General features: G+C 36.4%; 1 protein-coding gene across 3 annotated transcripts in view; it reads left to right on the forward strand.

Annotated features, from left to right (window-relative positions):
• The window catches only part of STS (steroid sulfatase), a 110083-nt gene that overhangs the window by 37842 nt on the left and 48279 nt on the right, over positions 1 to 23962 (forward strand). For all 3 annotated transcript variants that reach the window (XM_065646092.1, XM_065646101.1, XM_065646111.1), the window contains one exon: positions 5013 to 5149. In XM_065646092.1, the coding sequence (XP_065502164.1) occupies positions 5013 to 5149 (137 nt within the window). The remainder of the gene's footprint in view (positions 1 to 5012; positions 5150 to 23962) is intronic.

Raw genomic sequence — 23962 nt, forward strand, 5'->3', positions numbered from 1 at the left:
GAACTAAAAGCTAACAAGAAGAGCTGTGAATTCATATACTTTTGGGCCATCTGAAAATGAAAGATTTAAGTAATTTATGAATGATTAAGAACCTAACTAGTTCAGTGATGAGTGACAGACTGCCTTGTAAATGGAACACTTCTAAAAAGCAGTAGATCTGTATACTGGGCTCCAAAGTTTTGTGGGGGAGAGGGATTTAGTAATGAGTATACTTTGTAGCAGATGAGAAATTTCTTTCTTTTTCCCATGCTTACAAGAGTGTACTTTTTCAAGGGAAAAAAATTGTTATGTAGAAAGGAAATAAACACATACAGTAATTGTGTACCTTAAGCATTTCAGCAAAGAAATAGGTATGCCATTAGAGATGTCAAAATTATCTTGTTTATTTGCATGGAAGAATCACTTCACAAATGCAGATATAGTAGTAACACATTCTACTTTTAATATCTTCTAGAAAGAGACAGATTTTCTGCCTTTTCCCTTTTTTTTTCCCCTTCTCTTTCAATTTTCAACACGTTTTCTGGTTTTGTTAAGTTATCCCCAAGTGGTCTGGAGGTCTCTTTTCTGATTTTGAAAAATTCTGAAAATCTGAGATTTGTAGTTTAAAGGTATGTCTTTTAAAAGAGTAAGACAGAAATATTCATTCATGGTAACAATTATTTTAGCACTGTTAGCAGTCAGAACAAACCAAAATCCAGCTTGTAGGACAAAGTCCTGCTTTGATAAAACTAAGCCAAGGTTTAAGTTTTCCTTCTGCCGGAACAAGGCTTAATGAAGTGCATTCAGCCAGTCCCGTTTCAAAGAGCACTGTCTAATTGGTGATCTAATGTGGAAGTAGAGGAGGGAGCCATGGGAAATAAACAGAGTGAACTTATCCACTGGGGATGATATCAAACAAGAATGTTTTAAGTAAAAAGAGAGTTACAGAGAGGGAAAGTTAGGTTTGCATCTGCCCGTATGAACACACTGTTACATATTTGTGCTGAAAATATATCTTCAGATTATATGCTTTGACCTTTTTGTTTTCTTTCATTTTAACTATGACTCTGGTGCACTACGACTATGTGAAAATGTCATATTCTCATTCAATAAGTTTTATTAAATCATATGTACTTATCAGAACTAATATATTTTACCCCTATATCTATTTCAAATAGTTCTTTGCAGGCTATTTTAGTCTTATGGGTGAATTGGCTGGAATTTATAAGATTTTGGGGATTACAGAAACAATTCTTAACTCAATTTTAACACAGCACAGTGTTTGCCCAGGTCAGGCAAAGCCAAGTATATCTGCTTTCATAGTCATCTGCTATGGATGACAGCACCTTCACTGGTATACAGGGTGTAACAGTCTAACAGGTTAAAAATATGTACTTTATGACAAAATACGGGGATAATTTCGCATCTAGAAAAAAAATGCTGTTCAGAAACATCATATTTGTCCATCATATAAAAGGTTAATTTAGAATTTATTGTGAAAAAATAAAACAAAGCCATATAGAATTGTACTTGAAATCTCGGTTTGATTTGGAAACCACAGGCCAACAAATCCAGAGCCCCAGCTGTTGCTCTGCTGCAGTGCTCTTAGATTAACATTGCTGCACAGAAAAGCAAACAAAAGTACCCAAGGAGTTTTCAATGCAGCAAGTATTTAGAGGAAAATTGCAGGAAAAGAGTTAAAAGACCCTTGTGTGAAGCACAAAGTCAGCTTAGTTGTAACTTGCTCTCTCATCCACTTTAAAGGTCTGGTTTACAGCTCAAGCCTGAACTAGATTCTTGAGTAATTTAAAAACTCCTCACACTAAATAAGAACCAGGAGTACGCAATGCAGAGGAGTCACCAGCAACAGGATACATTTAGGTGTTTTCAAGATTGTGAAGAACACATTAAAGAATGTCTTATGACAGTTGTGTGTAATCTATCTGGCTACTCAGTAAATTGAAAAGACTATGTGATTCATTTTAAGATAAAATTTATTTCTGTGTTTGATTAAGTGAATCTCAGATCTTTTGAAACTGAAGATCCCTGTGTTTGAACTGTGTAAAAGATAGTGGCAATACATTTTTGAAGGAGCTGTTTACTGAAGTGGTTCAGGAGTTAAGCTGTTGTTGCCAAATTTCTCTCCTGCCTAGTAGATGATATTGTCATCCCATTTTCAAGGTCATAGTAAAGGTAGTCAGTCATGATTCTCCTCAAAGAGTTTTGGCAGGAGATGAATAGTTGCCTGTGATCTTTTATAGGATGTTAATAGTTGAGACACTTCTCCACCTGAGAGTGAGCTGTCAATCAGAACCTGTCAATTTGAGTTGCAAAGAAGAGAATGATGTAGTGCTCTTCCATATCAATCATTGATTTGATGACTTTTCATGAAAGTTAGATCTTTGTGTCAGTTCCATCTAAAAAAAAAAACTCCACAAAACCAAACAACCCCCATACACACACAAAAACCCCAAACCAACCAACCAACCAACCAACACCAAACAAAACACCAACCAAAAAAATGCCTAAACCTGAGTTATTATCTCTTGAAAATGACCTTTGAAGTGGAGGTTGTTGATACTCGCTTTTAGCAATACAGATATGCGTTTAGAAGTATGCACTATCTCTGTGACATTAGAACAAGGCAGTTTGCCTGAAAAGTAAATTGTGCCTGCACCATTATAAGTAAAATGTGGATTTTTGATGTGTTTTCCCCTAGAATTTGTGTATTACTCTCAATTCAGTGAACTGTGTTTAAGCAAAAAGTCAAAGATAATCCCATGCAGTAAAATATGCAGGTTGTAAACCAAAAATCTGACTTGCAGAAATGTTCTTTAATGAAAGGTCAGTATTACATTAATATACATATGAAATATTAAACTTATGAGTATACTTTGTTTTTACTTGAAGTGCTGACATCTTCAGTCCTTTTAATTGACTCAGAAATCTCATGTGTTGTTTCTACAGTAATGAAAGTTTCTCACATACATGACCTCTCAAATAGCAACAAACAACTTCATGGAAAGTGGATCTTTCGTGAAAAATATTGTCTTTATTTTTTTGAACCTGTACTTTAAAATACTAAGATAACGGAGGATATATGCACAAATCTTTGAAGATAATTCAAATATTTTTGTTTCCATTTTCCACATGAAAAATGTTCTATTTATTCTGTCATTTTTTTAAAAAGGAGACACTTTTTATGAAGAAATGGTCCCAGTCAGAAAAAAGCGAGTGAGTAATCTGGATAAAATTTCCCCATTTTGAGTTTATGTGCTGCTGCACATGCCAGTAAAAAAAAGCTTTAACCATGTAACTTGTACAATACCAGGTCCATCCAAGAAGAAAGAAAAAATGGGTCGTAAATATACTAGGTTAAACCTACTTATTTTTCCTTAAGAGTAAAATATTCATACCATATGAATCCTGTTCATTAAAAGACTTTGTTTTCAGCTTCTGAAGGTTAGATTTATTTTTGGTTTTCATTTTAAAGAAACAGTTTGTATGTCTGCATTGTTCTTCTGCTCTTTAAAAAGTGGATGAATCAACAGCCTGAAGAAATATATAGTCTCCCTTTGATGTTGACATGAATCACAGGTATTGTCCACCACAGGCAAGCAAGAGAAAATATGGTATATAAAGCCAAAAATACTCTGTAATTAGCTGTGTGCTTTAAGGTGAGATACAGACAAGTTTTCTGGGTAGTGCTTTTGTGATTCAACTGGTATTTACAATGTGCTTCATGTAGTTCAAATACTGTTAGAGCGTATAGCAGTAAAATTGGCTAGTACCACACAATTTTAAGTAAAGTTCTATAAATAATGCATAAGAAAAAGTTCTTACTTGAGCAGTGCTTTCGCAGCCTGCTGGAACTGATCATAAATATCGTGTTGACAGATCACATGTACAGAAAAATTTACAGAGAGTCTGTTTATTGCATTTTATCTTCTATATCAGTTCAGGAAAAAGACTGAAGAAAATGGAGGCTGTTCATTACTGTGAGAGGAAAAAGATTTCTTTCTATTAGTATGTACTTCAAGATTACTTATTCTTTGGTACAACATATGTTATGTACTGATCACATGCATACACACACAGAGCATTAAATAGCAAGAGAAGATTTGGACATATACCTTGGTCCAAGACAGAGAAGGAGGAAAAGTACCAGTATACTTGATTTGATATAGTCACAGAATCACAGAGTGGTTAGGGTTGGAAGTGACCTCTGGAGATCATCTAGTCTGACCCATCTGCTAAAGCAGGTACACCTAGAGCAGATCGCACAGGAATGTGTCCAGGCGGGTCTCGAACGTTTCCAGAGAAGGAGACTCCACAGCCTCTCTGGGCAGCCTGTTCCAGGGCTCTGGCACCCTCAAAGTAATGAAGTTTCTCCTCATATTCAGATAGAACCTCCTATGCTTCAGTCTGTACCCATTGCCCTTCATTCTATCGTTGGGCACCACTGAAAGGAGTCTGGTCCCATCCTCTTGACACCCACCCTTGAGATATTTATAAACATTGATGAGATCCCCTCTCAGCCTTTACTTCCCCAGGCTGAACAATCATATTATGGTATGTTTGACCCTGATCCTCATAATAGTCTAGCTGATCAGCTTCCATATGACCTTGTGGAGGAAGATAATTGTGTTTCACATATATATGTAGTTACAAAGGTGTGTTTTTGAACAGCAGTTTTAACTGGGCTTTTAAATATGTACTTGTAAAGTGAAGAGAAGTTCTTGTAGCCAGAAATTGTGAGGTTCTTGGCTTTAAGCAAGTCCTCTTTCAATATATATAGCAAGCAGTAATTAGATTATGTTGTATATTTTTGCTTTCAATTCAGTATACAGTTCAGAATGACATTTTTACCCTGTGCATGTGTGTATTCAGCATTACCCTGTAACTGGTCACAGTATTCCTTTTCCTCTTGTTTTGTTTTGTTTTGAGCTCTACTATAGAAAGGTTTCTTTGTAGAAATTTTGTCGTAAAATATACTAAGGGTTTAGGAGTTTGTTTTGTTTTGTGTTTTCCAGGAACAGTGATGCACCATTTCTTCTTGTCCTGTCTTATCTTCATGTCCATACTGCTCTATATGCTTCAAAAAATTTCAGAGGAAAGAGCAAGCATGGTTTATATGGAGATTCAGTGGAGGAAATGGACTGGAGTGTAGGTATGTTACATATACTTTTAATATCAATGAAGGAAATCCATGGAAGGCTTACATTCATGTCCACCAAATGCAGACTTTGGATGTCTATGGTATATCTGACATACTTGTCCTTTATACTTAGGGGAAAGAAACAGTAATTTAAAAGGCGTAATAATTTGACCTCTTATAATACGTATTTTATGACTGAATTTATTATGTCCTGCAAATGCCTGCTCTCTTCTTTGACTATGAAGGCAGTCTATGCAGTCTGGATTTAGCAGAGATATGAACACCTTTACCGTGGACATTTGAAGGAGAGTAATTGAATCCAACCCCATGAGCTTCTGAGTGCCATCTGGCTTCTGCAGGTTGTCCTCATAAAACAATATGTTAACTCAAAAAACAACTGCATGATACTGATATCAAAATATTTTCAAATAAAGTGACCACAATATGCACTATTAGGAAAATTAATTTGCTTTTTTTTTTAGTGAGTTCTCTGAAATAGTGAAATCCCTCGGGTGTGGTCCACTTCTGTTCATGAAGAATAGTCAAAACCAAACAATTTGCCCTTCAGAGCCTTCTGTTATCTCTGAGGGTGGAGACCAGTTGATCATTACATCTTTCAGCAGGGCTCCCTTATCTCCAGATGTATCGGAATAGCACTCTGATTCCAGAGGTAATCAACTGTGAAAACAGCTACCAGGTCATATTAGAAATGAATTGTATGGGAGAATAGCAGTATTAAGAGCTAAAGATGAGCTTACATTCCTCCTTCCTGTATAACCTGAGTCAATTCTGTTCGCAGTACAACTCAGTGCAAATTGGATTTCTTCAAGAAAATGTTGCTTCCTTGGAAGTTGCTATAAACAGATATTCAGCTTTGTTGCATGCATATTTTTAAACTATGCAAGCATGTGCAGTTAAACATAATGTATATTCCTTTGCATATTTTGCTTCAAGAGGTCTAGTTGCAGAAGCTAGCGGAAAAAAAGGCATCACAGCACATTTAGTGATTTATGATGTATTTACTGCAGTATTGGCAAAAGTGGAGAAAACTCTTGTGAGAAACTGCGATACACGTAGTAGGAAGGGGTTTCAATGTGGAAAGTAACTGGATTAAACAGAAAAAAAATTGTTTTGTAAGTCAGGTTTTCTCACAAGAGAGTGACTTGCATTCCAGTTATATTACACCCTGAATCTTTATCACTTATGTCAATGGCCATCAGCATTTTATCAACCAAATGTTTGCATTAGATAAAAGTATTCATGTGTTGTCATTTCTGCTTGCATCCACGTTGTAGTAAGCTACTGAGCATTAGCTGGTCCTACCATCTGTGTTTGATTTTACGATTTCTTTTTCTGTTCTGTGGTAGTTAGCTTATCCCAGCCTCATTGCTGATTCCATTACGTGTTGCTGCCTCCTCAGAAGAGTGGCTCCAGGGTTTGAACAGCAAGTTGGGAACCAAGGCAGCTGACATGCTGCTAATTCAGGCTATTTAATGATGCAGAGGTGGCAACAGATCGAAAACCACTACTCTCTTCCAGAATGACCACAGACTCCTGGGAGACATGTCAAACAAACTGTACAGGACAGAAGCATGTTATTAAAAAGCTTGGGACAAATCGGGGATACAAATTCAGCAGCGATAACATAGGAATTTTGAACAAAATCAGAAAGGAGATACAGGAGTTTCCTTGTGTATTGTCCTTTACAATCCATTGCAGGAGCATCAGGAGCAGCAAAGCTACTTTAGTCAGGAAACAGATCCTCATCTGTCATAAATCACTATTCAAGCATCAAATTTTGTTTCAGTTGAGGGTCTAGTTACTTGGTTTCTCTTATGTCTTGTAAGACTTCTCTGATGACAGATTGCATATTTGCTCCAGGAGGTAGAAAATAAGTTTAGTTCCTCTGCTTTCTCCTCTGTTATTAGAATGATGAAAAAAAGTTATGGCTGACATTTCCAAAGGAATCTGAAGCAATAATATAGTTTTTGCCTTTTTTTTTTTTTCAATTGAAGGGAGTACTTATTTCCATAACCTCCGCTGAAAATGCCAGTCTTAATGCATCAGCTATGTCAGACAAAGTATTTATTTATTCACTGTACTGCTGATGTCAGTAACCAGTATTTTCTTGGAATGCCTCTGAAGATGTTACAGTAGAAAAGTCAAGCAAAATTGTCTGGAAAATCTGAAAAGTGAAAACTATGAGCTTTCCACAAAGGGAAGTTTTATCATTCACTAGACAGAAATTAGTATTTTTGCATAAATGAATGTAACTTGCAGAAGCAATAAGAACAAAATAGCTCAGATATAACTATATGCTTCAAAACCTTCTAATTAAAGACAACACAAGCATACAAAGAAAAGAGTGTATGGAAAACTGCATCACAGTACAACATTAGAAATGTTTGGCATCTGGCAGGAAAATAAACACCAGCTTCAACTCAATTCTAAAAGAAACCTACAATGTGCTATCTGCTGAGTGGGAAATATTGCAGGAAAACATTGTGGATGATAACAAAAGAATAGAAGTTAGAAGTAGTAGAAGTTTGGGCTGTCAGGTACCAGTGATGAAAAAGTTTTATCAAGATTAGACCATGAAATGCAAATGAAGTATTGTTCCTGATTTAAAGAATCAGTAAGAATGTGTGAGCTGCCATTTGCAAGAGGAAAAGCAACAGACTGTCTAGTAGGACAGAGAAGTCCACTCAGAGTCCACTCAGACTGGGAATTCTAAATAAAAGACAATTCTCCATTTTCATTTGTTTATTTATTGAGAATCAGTTACCTAATTGGACAATAATTCAATTATAAGGCAATGTCCATGCTAGGAGGATAAAAAACCTGTAAGACACATGAATAAAATACTCCTTTGAATATTTCTTGTTTGTATCTTGTTAAACCAACACCGAAGTGTATGATTACAGTCCATGTCAAAAATATGAAATACAAAGCCTTTAGACAAGCTTTGGGAGCATGGATATGTACTTCTTTTGCATAGCAATGTGTCTGTAACAGAATTCAATGTTTAAAGCATTCACAGTTACAGTGTCACATGTGACATGCCTTAGAGAGTTATTCTCTGGCTAATAACATTAATTTTATTTCAATGTAAGCTAAGTACCTTATTAGTACTATTAATTATAATTCATATGAGAGCAGATGAAATAATTTTACAGTCTAAAAATGGAAAAAGAAATTATGAATGAAAGAATGAATGCAATATTATCCTTTTATTCCTTCATCTCTTCTTCTCTTCCTTCATTCCTGATTGAGCATAGGAAGAGAAATGGACATATTCAGAAATTGTTTTTGATGTAAATTGCATTACACTAATTTGATCCAAAACAGATCACTGCAAAGACTTTTGGAGCCCCCTGGAGACTTGCATGCAATGTGTATGAAGGCACACTAATTCAACACCACTTTTGCAAATGGCTGTTTGTTGTTCTGTTAACAGTAACAAAACTACATATCTGTTCTTGATCCATTGTGGGACAACCACAACTGAATGGCTTAAGTGTAAAAGAGTCTCAGAAATTGTAGTCTGGCACAATGTTGGTAACTGGAGAGTAGAGGCCTTGTCTGGATACCTTTATTATGTGAATGCCCTGCAAGCTGAAAAAAAAAAACTTAACTACCTCTCTGCCATGATGTTTTGACCTGCCTTAAAATCAAGTTATACCAAGGAAATATTACTTTCATCAGATTATAGTTAATTAGAAGAAAAGAAATGGAAATTCCCAGTGCATCTTACATGTAGCTTCTGAGAAATCTTAAAAGGTTTGGTAGCCTTATGTATGAAGAGATTAGCTCTGTATCTTCCCAGTACAATAGGGATATGGAGCTACTGGACAGTGTCCAGCAAATGGTCTTGAAGATGATTAAAGGACTGGAGCACCTCTTCTATGAGGAAAGGCTGAGACAGATGGGACTAGAGCTCTGTTCAGTCTGGAGCAGGCTGAGATAGGATGTTATTAATGTATATAAATACCTGAAGGGAAGGTGCAAAGAGGATGAGGCCAGGCTCTTCTCATTGCTGTCCAGTGACAGGACCAGAGGCAGTGGGCATAAACTGAAAGACAGGAGGTTCCCTCCAAACATCAGGAAAAACTTCTATTCTGAGGGTGACCAAGCACTAGCAGAGGTTGCCCAGGGAAGTGATAGAGTCTCCGTTCTTGGAGATATTCAAAAGCCATGTGAACATGGTCATGGGCTCCAAGTGGCCCTGCTTGAGCAGGGGGAGTTGGATGAGGTGACCTCCAGAGGTTCCTTCCAACCTCAGCCATTCTGTGATCCTGTGAGATGCTGAAGAAAAGAAAAAAAGTTATTCACTAAAGTCAAGTCATATTTTGAAACAAAATTGGATATAACCTTTAAAAGTCAGTCTAGAGGAACCAAGGAACTCTTCACTGAAGCAAACAGAAGGAAGATACTCTCGTGATACTCTCCTCCTCTGCTCCTCTCTCATGAGACTCCACCTGGGTACCACATCCAATTCTGGGGTCCACAGCACAAGAAAGAAATGGACCTGTTAAAGCAGGTCCAGAGAAGGGCCACAAACTTGATCAGTGGCATGGAACACCTCTCCCGTGAAGAAAGAATGAGAGAGTTGGTTTTTTTTAGTCTGAGGAAGAGAAGGCTCCGGGACACCTTATTGCAGCCTTTAAATATATAAAGGAGGCTTATAAGAAAGGTGGAGAGAGACACGCTACTAGGCCATTTAATAACAGAATGAGGGGCAATGGTTTTAAACTGAAACAGGGAAGGTTTAAATTAGATATTAGAAGGAAATTGTTTATGATGAGAGTGATGAGACACTGGAGCAGATTTCTCAGAGAATTTGCGGATGGCCCAACCCTGCAAATGTTCTAGGTCAGACTGGATGGAGCCTTGAGCAACCTGATGTAGTGAAAGATGTCCTTGCCCATGGCAGGGGGGTTTGACTAGGTGATCTTTAAGGTCCCTTTGAACCCAAACCATTCTATGATTCTGTGTTACTACGGTGATGACAAATTTTGAGGATGCTAATGATATCTTAAATAGATTTGCCTCACAACAAAATACAACGCCTCTTTTTTTAACTGAAAGTACTTATGTAATCCAAACCTTGGATATCTGAATAAATTGAACCTTACCTGAGGAGTCATTTGTGCTACTCTGCTACACAACTCTCTGGGGCACTATGTGGCCTGTAATGAAATACAGCAAGGCAGAAGTAAAGTATACTTCATTGAGAAAGGCCAGCTAGTGTACAATCCAGCAGGACTAACTAAAAATTAGACCACTTTTTACACTGTTTTTCTTTGCTTCAGCTGTTATCATGATTAAGAATTGTCTATAAACACGTATCTTCACATCGCATTTTCAAAGAGGAAGGGAAGAGCAAAAGCTCCCCCAAGTCAACTGCAGACCTTTGTGGAAATGCATAGTTTACTTGTTCCATAATTAGATTTCCCAGTGTTGTAAAATAGATTATGTCAACACATATGTGCAAGATTATGCTGTGGCTCTAATTTCTATAGTGCCTAAACGTGAGATGATAAAAACTAAATGTTTATATTCCTCTTATCGGATGAATGTGTGCATGTTTAAATAGATAACATGCAATGTATGTGTGTTGATCATGTCCTCTACTTTTAACTTTTATTCAACTCTGGAGTGATGTGAATCAAGGATCTAAGTGGAAAACATTCAAATTTAATATAAACCATTTTCATTCACCCCTATGCCTTTTTTATCTGTTTTATTAATAGATGTGCCACTGCTTTAGTAATAGATGAAAATAATGTTTTCAGAAAGAAAACGAAAGCTGCCTTTTGGAAAATTGTAGAATATTTAGGAGATAGAAAACTGAAATATGCCCACAAGACTTCTAGTAAAATTCTGTGGAGGTATGATAGTCTAAAGCATTCACAAAACAAAAAGAAGTGTCTAAATGTTACAGCCAAAGAATTCTTGATGTTCTGAAGCATGTTACATTCCCCCAATTTTTCACTTTTTATATGCCTTCATAATAACGTCTGTCTTCTGTTTCTTAGTAAAAGTATTTATTTTCTTATTTTAAAATAATTATTTTAAACTTACAAGCCTATGATCTCTTAAACTTGACTTATTACTTTTAATTAAAAAGTAATTAAAATATAATTTTAATATTTATTTCAAATTTTTTTGCCCTTAGATTGTATTCCTAGATTTTTTTCTTTGGTTTTGACATTCTTTCCTGTATTAAGCAGTGACTTTTCCTCTTCTGGAATACAGCATAGTGAAATCTATGTCATTTCTTTTACGTAGTATTGTTAGCAGCTATTATTGTGAATTCTTACATCTTTATTTTACTTTACAGTGTTTGTATGCTTTCAACCTCTATTTAGAATCCTACTCTATTAGAATCAATCCAAAAATGTACTACAAATCTTCTAAGAATTCTGAGTTATGCTAAAAATCAAAATAGTAATTAATAATATGAAAGGAAAAAAAAAATTCCTGTTGCTTTGAGAAAAAATGGATGAGCTATCCTATCTTTTTTCCAGAAAAAAACCTGCTATGCAGAGATAAACCTAATTTACCATGGCTTTTCACCTGATGTAGTCATTTGTAACTGTACAAAGTCAATTTAAAAGATAAGCAAAGCAGAATGATGCCACATTATCAGAAGTGGTAGATAATCAGGCTCAGATTGTTTTATCCAGCTATTATGAATATGACATAAACTTAGCAGAGCCTGAAAACTTAGAGATGGAACTAAAAATCTGCAGAGTGATGCCTGATGCTAATGGTGCATTCTGTGACCTTGATTTCCTGAATTTATGCTGGTATATGTCTCAAGTCTAGAAGGTTGATTTTTAAGCTGTTTTCGTTATCATGAACGATGTTCAGCCAGCATCTCTAAGGAAGAAGCTATTCAGCCGATACAGGTACTCTGTGACTAGAACAGCATTTTCCCACCTTGTTCTGCCATCCTGCTCTTACAGTAACATTAAGAGACTTTTTCTTCAGCTAAGACAGTAGTTAAGCTCTTGAAGCACATTCATTTTTTATGTCAGATCTGGGAAAATTGTCAATAAGTGTGCAGATTAAAGACATTTGTGGTTCTGCCTTTTATGGTGTGGATGCTGTCCAGTTACAATCTGGGCTAAAACCCAAACTCATTTCATATGTCACTAAGCAGCAATGACTTTCAGTCACTACTGAACAGCACTGAATCTAAGAGGTGACTAAATGATGAAAGACTCCCATTTCCACTATGATAAGCCTCCTGAGCTACCTAATCCTCCTTGAGTACAGTTTCCTTTTTCTATATTACATCTTTGTACACAGCAAAGCTCCTTCTTAGAACCTTATTTACAAGATTACAAAGTGCATCCTAAGCAGCCGTTCCTATAGTATTTTTTAATCAGTCACATTTAAATAATCTCTTAGTAATGCATGCTCCATGATGGAAAAATTCAGTATAATACACCTTGTGGTAGCAGTGCTGTGTTGTTCAGAACTTGCTGCCAGCTGCTGAACAGATTTCATTTGCATCTAATATTGCACTAGTTAAATTGTCAGCACAGCATGTGTTAGTGCATTGTGCATTTTACTTTACAAAAATGTAATCATATAACTTTCAAAATTTTAAAGAGTTTCTATTAGTTATGAACCTTTGAAAATACAAAAACAGTGAAATTACATCTAACATTGTGATCAAAGTGCTCTAATCAGTGAAAAAAATAGCATTGCTCTTGAGACAAGCTAATTTCCATTAGTAGGAGAAAGCTCAAAGCTTGTTTTAGATAAGCTAGAGATAAGGGAATCCCAACAACTCTCAAAGCCACGAGGATAGGAAGTTCTGTAATTAAATGTACTACCAACATTTTGTCTTATCTTTGCCCCTAAAGTTTAATTTCACATATAAATGGTATGGTTGCATTTTGTTTCTTGCTTAAGGTGGGTGGGCAAAGCCATTATCAGTGAGATTAAGAACACAGTGAAGATTTAAGCCAAAACTGACCTGCAGGAATACAGTGATCTCTACGTATACTTGGATTACGGTGGCAATGAGGAAAATGAATGCGGCTAACTTTATCCAAATTATATATATAATCTCCAAAATACAGACTGGGAAAGCAATTTAAAGGAAACTACTAAAGATTTTGCTGGTGGAGTGCCTCTGCATAGCAACCTTTTTAGCACAGACACTGTGAAGCTGTCAAGAGGAATTGCATTCACTCTGTCCCAAGGAAATTCTACTGGAACTTAGTAAGTCAGTCTCCCAGAGCAAGGGATCAGGATGGAGAGAGAGAAATGATTTACACCTCCCTTTGCTAACTTTGACAAAAGTGTCCTTGTTGTGAACCTGAAGCTTTCAGTAATGGCTTATGAACATGATTTTGCCATCATTTTACTTCAAAACTTGGACACTGAAAGCAATATCTGTCTAGGTATTTACAGAGCTTGTAATCGTGGTTTTAATAAAAGACACAACTGAGCTGGTAGTTGGAGGATGTTGCTGGTAGAAGTTACATCTCTATGAAAGAAGCCGAAACATGAAACCAAGGGGAGGAGAAACTGAAGATGTTAAGGATGTTTAATCTGGGCATTTAAACCTTTCCACCCACACCCCTTCCTTGTACCTTCAGATAGTTTTGTGGTGGATTCCCTGGTACCTGAATATAACTGATGCAGTCCTTGAATAATTATGCATTCATACAAACACTCAGAAGGCAAAAGTGAATGTTGTAAGGCTATGAAGTCAAGTACTCAAAGATAGGAAAAATCAATCTTCCTGTGCTCGTCTCTTATGGTACAGTTCTTAAGCATATGTTTACATGTCATTTCTTTTCCCATTGGAACCCTGTCTCTTTATCACGATGTGCCTTCTTAATGAGCAACTACTCAACAGTAGGTGTATTCCTCATTGTTAAATATGAATTCTCGTGTTTTATTTAGCATACACTATTGAACTTCTGTTTTGAAGAAAGATTTCTTTGACATCTCTCATCTTTTCTGTGGCATTGCTTTGCTAGAGTATGTAACAGCTTCACAAATAAGCATTTTCACAAAGTCTTTGTAAGATAGGGAGATCTCATTAAGCTGTTTCCCAGAAGAAAAACTGAGGCACAGAGATGATGTTGAGATTTACCTACTGAGGTATAGCTTTGCCTACAGTCACCTACTAATCCAACTCTGGATCTATAGTAAAACATTAGGACTTCAATTTAACTGGCATGGGAATTGGAAAGAGGGGGAAGTAAGCCATTTATCCTTCCAGGTGGTGATCCATATTGGATGTGGGAAATGGTTAGAATGTACACCTGGGCTCAGGAACTCGGATTTTCTTCTCGTCTTGGGGATTAAGTGTTAGATTTTAAGGATAATTAAATATCTTCACACACGTATGAAGTATGATGATATGAACAGTTTCTGTGATGATTCAGGAAATGTCTTCCAGCCTTTTACCTTTTATTCATAGCTGGCTGCATCTCATTAGCTGTAGAAAAAACCCGAAACTGGCCATGTGCATTTCAGTCTCAGTGATAACACTGAGAACCCTGGAGGTTCTTTTAAAGTCATCCCTACTGTTTCTTGGAGAGAGACATGAAGCTCTTTCATGCTTCTTTTGAAATGTGTGTTAATTATTTTAAGACCATACTGTTAAAAAAAGAGGGGTACTCATTTTCAGTGGAAACAATCATACAATAAAGCTTATGACAATATCGATTCTGTGTTGTAAACTATTGTTCATGGGCAGCTGGTTTCAATTAATGAATTGCCATTTCAAACTGCTGAATCACAAGGCTCAAATTCCAGGTAGTAATAAGCTCTTATTGATGAGGTTGATAGAACTGCTTTTTTATTGACTATGGTTTTTTTTGTTTCAATGGTACATCTAATTGCCAAAACAACCACACTATATGATCGGCAGGCTGGTAATACTAACAAAGATAATTATTCTTCTAGAAACCAGTTGTGTATTTTGCATTACAGAAAGCTTTTTGTCACTTTCTGTATAATAATGCAATATAATAATGAGATAAATAATGACATTTTTAAGGTTAGGGAAAGCACTAGAGTAATGATGCTGTGACTAGTTAAAGACAGGCTGATAAATTGATACCTTTACTCTTTCCTAGCTTTTTCTCTCACTGCTTGATTGTAAAATAAGGAATTATGGTTCAATTTAGGGTGCTGTTTAAGAAAATCTGATACTGAATCTTTATTATGCTTTCCTACTTCTTATTTTTAATGTTATTGTTTGGGTTGGTGGGGGTTTTTTTTCCAATTTCATTTATTAAACTGAGGGTATTTTTCACTATTTTGAATGCTTTATTTTCTTTTTGCTTTCTCTTTTGGCTTAGTTCTTTTATTCTGTATACACACTTATGTTTTTAAATCATTCCTTCTCCCCACCTACCCGTGGAAGTTTTTTTATAACATTTCCTCACAAAGATCACGTTGTAGTAACCCTGAGAACACCCAACAGATTTTATGTTACAGTAGAAAGCTCAATATCCAAAGGAACACCTGACCCCCAAGGGCTGAGCTGCTTGCTTGAGATGATGAAAGAGAGACTCCAGGATAATCAAATCTCTATCTTACACCAGCACAACGTTGTATTCCACAGCTTCAGTGGATCTTTCATTTTACTGCTACCACAAGAAGGAAGGCAGAGCACCCTTCCCTCCCTTTCCTCTTTTTTCCTAACCAGCCTCAGGGAAAGCAGAAGAGGAGAAAGAGGAGAAGCATCTTCCTTTCTCAGCAAGCGCCTTTTTAGCAAACTACTAGATGGACTCATCTATAACATCATACTTAGCTTGCCTAAAACGATGTGTGATTAACTTGGCCCTTACGTACTGCAGTTTACATGGTTTTAAAGTACTCCTGCCACTTCTGTGTTATGAGGAGAAAGGATTTAGGTTCTTTAGGCTCTTGTATTTTAGTGGATGAAATATTTGTGGGTCAGAAATTGCTTTTACTTCCATTTCTGAATCAGACTGAACTTAAGAACAAAGCAGGTGAACAAGAAATAATACAAATGTAAATGTGCTTTAGCCTTAAAGAAGTCAATGGCCTGGATCAGAAAAGAAATATGAATTTTGTCTTCCTACAAACCCAAAGATAACTTAATGCCAGATGTTTGAAATAAATGAGAAACACAGGATGTCTCAACATTTTTAGCAAAGTCATAGATGATACTATTTTTGGCAGTGTGAAAGGTAGAGCTGTGTGAAGAGTATATGACTGTCTGAAAGGTATCAAAGTACTTCTAATCCAGAGTACACTTGATTTTGGCACCACAGAACAGCAGAGCACGCATTAAGCAAGTAATAAATAAGTTTTTTTCTTTATTTCCAATTCAAACAGATGCAGTTTTTCTGTTCAATTCAGTGGATGGAAAATTGGACATGACCCAGCAATGTACGCTGGCACTCTGAAAGGCAATTGTGCCCTGGGCCGCATCAAAAGAAACGTGACCAGCAGGTTGAGGAAGGTGATTTGTCACTCTCTACTCCGCCCTGGTGAGGCCTCACCTGGAGTACTGTGTCCAGCTCTGTGTTTCCCAGTACAGGAAGGGCATGGACCTTCTCAAGCGGGTCCAGAGGAGGGCCATGAAAATGATCAGAGGGCTGGAACACCTCTCCTCTGAAGAAAGGCTGAGAGAGTTGGAGTTGTTCAGGCTGGAGAAGAGAAGGCTCTGGGGAAAACCTTATTGTGGCCTTTTAGTATGTAAACGGGGCTTATAAGAAAGAGAGAGGCTTGTTACCAGGGCCTGTATTGACAGGACAAAGAGCAATAATTTTAAACAGCAAGAGAGTATTGGACATAAGGAAGAAATTGTTTACAATGAAGGTGATGAGACACGGGACCAGATTTCTCAGAGTAGTTGTGCATACCCCGTCGTTAGCAGTGTTCAAGGCAAAGTTGGATGGGGCTTTGAGCAACCTGATCTAGTGACAGATGTTCCTTCCCATGGCAGGGGGTTTGGACTAGACAATCTTGAAGGTCTCTTCCAACCCAAACCATTCTTTAATTCTATCGTCTTTGTAAAGTCAACACAAATTTCAGAAACATTTAGTAATGTGTAAAGTCAAAAAGTACAAAAGAGCTGTTGCATTACATTTTTTCAGATGATAATTTTGTAAAATTCTGGTACTCCTTAGGTCTGAAGTTTGGAAATCTGAAGTTAGAATTTATTTTGTCAGCTAAGGAAGCCTGTGATTCAATTTCTTCCTGACAAATTGGATCAATAAGAAAGCTTTAATGAATGTATTCGAAAGTTTGCTGTGTGTGTTACATAGTAAATAGCATTTTCCTTAAAACAGAAACAAGGGATAAAAAAAAATACAATACCTTGAGAATATCAGAAGATTTGATAACTGATGTTTGAAAACCATTCTGTTTATAAAACTGTTTTGTACATAATTGAGCTACTTCAGTGGCAGCCAGGAAATTGATTTTAACAAAATGTCTGTGGTAAGTCTGTTACCAGGTCTGTTACCATCTCTGAAGATGACACTTCTTTCCCTTTTGGTAGATTCTTCTCTTTCCCTAGAGGTCAAAAGAGATCTTGGCCCATCTGGTAGTATACATATAGAAATATGGTTGTGATACGGTGGTCCAAAACCAGAGCCTTAGTGCCAAGTTCCTGTCTTGCATATTGATATGAACAGTCCCATTGACCTAAGTAATCAAGATGATGTTAATGTATTTCCATATCTGTGATACTACTTTTATCTTCCTTTAAATAAATTTTTGCCTTCCTGATGTGAGATGCACTTTCATCTAAGAGTCAAATTTGTCTTATTTATCTTTTTTTTTGTCAGCTCCTCATATGCCACAGACAGACAATTTTTTTTTTCTTTGCTATTTCTTCCCAATGCATTGTCACAGGAGATCACACTGTGTTTTTTCTATTTGGCTGCTTTTCATTACTTGGAATCTCCTACAATGATCAGTCGCTAATGATAATATCCTATTGGAACATCATTATTTAAGCAGTTCTGGAAAGACTAGGTTTTAACAAGGAGGAACAAAAGTGTCATATAACTGAGATAAAAAGGGTAATATCAGTTTGACATACTTTAATATTACACCTCCTTTTGGAAGCTCTCCCTTTTTAGATGAGCTAACAGAAATTTTTTATTTAATTTAAACTTTCCTTTTATATATACACATTTCTCAGTTCCATGCAACTCATGTATTAGTTATTCTTCCCTACGAGTTGAAGAAGGTATCTTCCTAAATCCAAAGAGAAAGCAGCAATATAGAAATGTTTCTAGTTGGCAGATACCCAAGTCCCTCAAAGTACTTTTGTTTTTTAAAATGATACTTTTTTTAGGGTTTTGGTTGGAAAGCAGTTACTCAACTAAGAAAGATGATAGATACCCTGATAAATATCTTCTTTTTAACCATGCTGAGATAGGTCTTCTGTTTGCATAGGATGATGTAACTGTACTGAAGTCAGTAGAACTGAGCTGACTTGAAGTCAACAACTATATGAAAAGGTTGTGGTTCTTAAAAAAAATGGCATCACAACCTTAAACAAAATCTGTATTTTCTGTTGATTTATTTTTAATTAAAATGAAAAATATTTTTTTTAAAGTGAAAAACATATAATAGAAGTGTATACTTAATTTCAAAGTTTAACCATAATGTCAGAAAGATAGAAATAAATGGTCCACGTTTCTAATATGTACAAGACAGTGCTATGTGGCTAGCAATAGCTGGCAAAGCATAGGAGGAAAGCAGAGGTGGCTGCCAAAAGCTTGCAGGCAGGGAGCAACACCATACAATGTCAAATGCCCATTAGCAGGAAAGTAGAGGGAAAACCAAAGCCAAAGGTAAGGATGACGTCTGTGCAGCTGACAGTGGGCTGAAATGCCTCATCTGTCTCAATTCCTGACTGGAGTCTGAGTTTCCAACATTGAGAACAGAGTGAAATATAATGTAAGTTCCTTTGTATCCACTACAGCACATCCTACAGGACAAAGTTAGAGCATCTTAGCATGCTGTTATGGGCAAAGTGCTGTTATGATGGCTTTTTTACTAGTATTATATTAACAAGGCACAAAATTGGCTGTTGTCCTTAAAAAAATTTCCTAAAACATTTATATGGGTCATATCTGAAATATTCTTGATGATTTAGAGCTGAGGTAGTCAAGCCTCATATCTCAGATTTCTCAGCCTATTCACATTTCAACTTTTGTGTGATTCTGCTGCAGTTCGTCAACCAGTTGTTGCAATAACCCCCTGCTCATAAGAAGTAGATGGCTGACTTAAAGACAGCTTTGAGGACTTTCTTAGCAAAAAAAATACTAGACAATAATATCACATTTGTCTCTCAGAAGAATGTAAACTGATGTTCTGATGTTACATTTAATTACTTCCCTTGTTCTATATTAACTTTAGGAATACGCAGGAAGAGAGTAGATTTGTTTTGTTTTGTTTGTTAGTTAGTTAGTTTGTTTGTTTTTAAGTAGGAGGCACTGGTATGATAAACACACTATCAGGAAATGTATGCAAATGTTCTGTCCTACTCTTGTCATATTTAATTGTTGAATCTTGATAATGATACAGTTGCCAAGTGTAGCTAGCCATGCTTTTCCAGCACCTTTGAGAGCAGAATTCTTTTTATTTTTGTGTACTTACTTCTCTCTGCATGTGATACTGAAACACCAATCTGTTACAGAACTATTAATGTGAAATGTGGGGATTTCAAACCTTTCCTCTTCAAAGATTTCTGTCTATATACGGCTTCCATAGATTTGATGTTATAGGTTCAGATAGAACTAGTCCATTAAAAAATACATTAATCGGGAAGGACTAGCCCTATACCTGCCTCTCTATCCATAGGAATAATGCTGTTCCCATAAGAAAGAAATGTGGTGGTTGAGGCCTTCCAGTGGTTATTTGCCATCTGTGCTTTGAGGAGTTTACCTTGGCAATAACTTCTCTCTTGCCCAAATACTATCTATTTACAGTTAGATTATTTTATTCCTTGTATCTATGTTAATATTTCAGCTGATCTGTGGTGTTGGTATGATCCTTCCTCATCTCAAATTTAGCCTTCAGATTTATCCTAAAAAACCTCATCTCACTCTGATCCTTGTATGCAAAGCAGAGCCCTTCCAGAAATCTGTCCTGCCTTCACACAGGAAAGTCTCATAGGTCCGTTTTTGTAACTTCCCATTTCAAACCAAATGACACATAGCATTCATATTGTGGAACCTCTGTAAACTCAGATTAATAGCTATATTAGTAATTTCACATGTCACATATTTGCTTTATTCATGAGTAAGAATTGCATAAGAAAGAAATGGGCCTGATGATCTCAGGGTCCTCCATGATCTCATGCCCCCATCATGTTTTGGGGACATCAAATACATCTTGACCTATGCAGAGACCTCAAGTACCAATTTAAAATGAGTGTGACATATTTGTCTTTCCAGGCCTCGGACCAAAAAAAGGCAGGTTTTTGTTGTTGTTGTGAACATCTGCTGTGCTACTGAATAGTACTCTGAAACTTCAATAAAAGTACTTTCCAAATAGGGTAGGAATATTTTTTCAAGAGCACTCAGATGAATTAAAGAATCAAAGTCTCATTTCATAAGCTAGTGAGCAATCTTCTGAGCTGGTCATCTATGATCAATGAGGATGACCTACCTGAAAAATTATTTGCTTTCCCTTCTGAAAGGATCCTCTGGAGTTTAAATCAGCATAGATGCTGTCATAGCAAACAAACATACATAACAGAAAAAAAAAAAAGAAGAAGAAGAATTTGGGAAAAAAGCTGAATTGTGGCCTTCAATTTATTTGTTGTTTTTTACTAAGTTCAGAATGTCATCTAGAGAAGACAGATTGGAGTTTACGTTCATTAGTGGAAAATTCCCTTGAGGACAATTTTCACAGTCAGGCTTGCTTTCTTATTGGTATAAACATGCCTGTACAGAGATTCATTCACAGCTAGCATGGTTTGGAGCTGGTGATTGCACAGTAGGCTTACTTAGGCACAAAAGTCACTGAGTTGCCCAAAAGCAATTAGAGAAGTAGGTGAATTAGCAAGTGTGCATGGTGATGGTCATGTCAAGGGGAAAAAAACGGCACCTTGTGGTTTTGGGGTGAGTGAATGCATGGCTACTTTCATGTAAGGTTAGATCATGAGGAATATTAATTTGATCTTGATAAAACTCCTCTTAACTTTATGGTATATGTTTCATAGAAAATGTTTAAAACCCACTCCCAAATTCAACAACGATTAAAAAGTTTGGCTATTGAAAGACAACAAATGCTTAAGCTCTAGTATCAACCAATTTTATTACACTTCCAATTTTATTTAATAAAAGTTATAAAAAAGAAACAAGCACACTGACAAATATTTGATTTTTTCAGAAAAGTGCAGAAGTGCAGAAACGTGGGGTTGAATTACTTGCCCTGTTTTAAATTCTTCATAATTTTTTGTACTTTAATCTGGCAAAATGTTGGCATTAAGCATTTGGATCTAAGAGCATATACCTATGCAGTTTCAAACAGAGTCTGACATTAATACATGTTTAAACCTTTGAAGATATAGAGAAGAGTTTCTTTTATAACTTCACAGTTATTGAATCAACCACCATCAGCATATATTGGAATAATCAAATAGCTGAAGCCTTAACTTCACCTGACAGTCTAATTCAAAAATGAACAGTATCCTTCGGTTGTCATTACAGTTTTCCTAGGTCCTACCTAAAGAAATCCTTTCCAAAATTTGAAAGAAAACATGGGAGACCTCAAAGTGGGGAACTAGACAGTTTCTTTTGCATTTTGCATCTCAGTTGTATGTGTGAAATGGCATCTTATTCTCAAATGTGTGCAGAATTAAGATGCAAATTTACCCAAGAAGTTATCATAGCTGTCATGCAAAATGCAAATGCATTGGACCCTCCTAAAATTGCATGACCATCTCTCATATTTTAGCATTTTAAGCAGGCTAAAAATTAAGATTTACATTAGAAATACATAGCCTTATGTTCAACAGATGTAAGGTCTAAAAGTGAATTTCAAGCAATGCATTTATTAGATTATTTAAATACTAATAAGAAGATAGCCACTGAATACTTACACTTTTGACCTTTAGTGTTCCATCATAAGTGTTGTAGAAACGATGTAAATCTGAAAACCTTACCATCCTGCATTGTCTATATTGCACCTATACATACAGTTCTTTAGAACTTTCATAACCACATCTTAACTATGCTTTATCATCCACATATATTTATCTGTATATGTAAAGTATCATTCCAACTTTCACGTTTACAAAATAATTTGAACCCTATATGAATAAGAAAAATAAGAGATGTGGTACTCATCTCTAGGAGAAATTTTCTTATGCATAATTGTAAGTCAAAATTTGGTTCATTTATTCATAGCTGCTAAGCAGTGCATACTTAATCTGCTGTGCACTATGCTGAAAATTTATCCCGAGGGTCTGAAAGACACATTATACTTATAAGAATGTACAAACAGTCACAAGCCAATTACAAGTTCAAAATTATATGGCAATCCAAATTGAAATAGAAAGCAAATTCCCACTGATAGTTTAACTGACTCCAGACCGCTTTTCTCCAAGCCCTTACACTGATTTTACTTGTCTCATCCTGAGTCTAGGGGAATCCAACAGAAAAGTGTTCAATGCTCTGCAGACTATCTGAACCTAACAACTACTGATTTGAATGGTAGTCATACATAGTTAAATCTAGGGCAATTGCCTCACCTTACCTCATAGTAGAAAGAATTCAGAATTTTGGGGGCCAAATTCATTCATCTTACGATAGGTGAGCTTCTTTTGCTTAATTGATTTTTAAAAATGTTTATAGTAACTATGTCACATGTGGAAGTGTACCCTGTTTGTAAATCCCACCCTCTGTGTATCTACAATACGCACAGGTGGAACTTGATTGTGCTGGCACCAGAGTTTCAGTGTAGGATTCATCAATCCTACCATGTTTTGAACTGCCAACAGTGGCTGGTCTGAACTGTCCTCCAAGCTGGAGAGAGGCTGTCATCACACCAGCAGAGACAGGAAATCCACTTCAGACCAGCTCTGCTGTGGTTCCTTAGACCGAATGCCCATCAGTAGTGCGAGTGCCTTAGGTGCATTCCCGGAGTCCATCCTCAAGTTTAGTTTAATTTGAAAGGAACAGGGTCATGAAATACAAGACAGCTTTTCTATGCAAACAGAAATATTAATATATTAACTGTCTATGACTGGAGTTACTGTAAATATGCACTCCTGATACGAATTAAAACACCAATATATTAATAGATGTGCTTTTTCAGAGCCAGATGCTCCTTGTTTGGCAGAATGCCCTGTTGACATTGAAGACCCCACTAACCTGTCATAGTAGGAACTCAGCACATTTTAGACTGCAGCTCTGTAGTTTGGAGAAGACTTCACTATATGGGCTGCTTCCACAGCATAACTTTAGAAATAATTGTAGCACGGTAGGACTGATTCAAGACTTTCTGCTGAATCTACACTCCACTTTCTTCCTGCAGGAGTCATTGTGAATTTTGTAATTAGTTATCCATTTATTCTCTGTTCTAGTCAAACAGTTATACTAACTTCTATTCACTCCCACCTTCAAGGTTCATGTGCTAATGCTCCCCCTATGCAGAATCACTCATGTTCTTAGGTGAATGTGTTCTGGTGACTGGCTAGATGACGTACCATATCATCAACCTATTGCTTCATCCCAGAATTTCCACTTTCCAGTAGTTGTGTTCTAGCTCTGAATGAGTTGCATGCAGGGTTTATGTACTGTTCACCATATGTGCAGCCACTTCTTGTGTTGCTGTCAATGG

Source organism: Caloenas nicobarica, chromosome 1 (assembly GCF_036013445.1).
Source record: "Caloenas nicobarica isolate bCalNic1 chromosome 1, bCalNic1.hap1, whole genome shotgun sequence".
In the NCBI taxonomy this organism is placed as follows: Eukaryota; Metazoa; Chordata; class Aves; order Columbiformes; family Columbidae; genus Caloenas; species Caloenas nicobarica.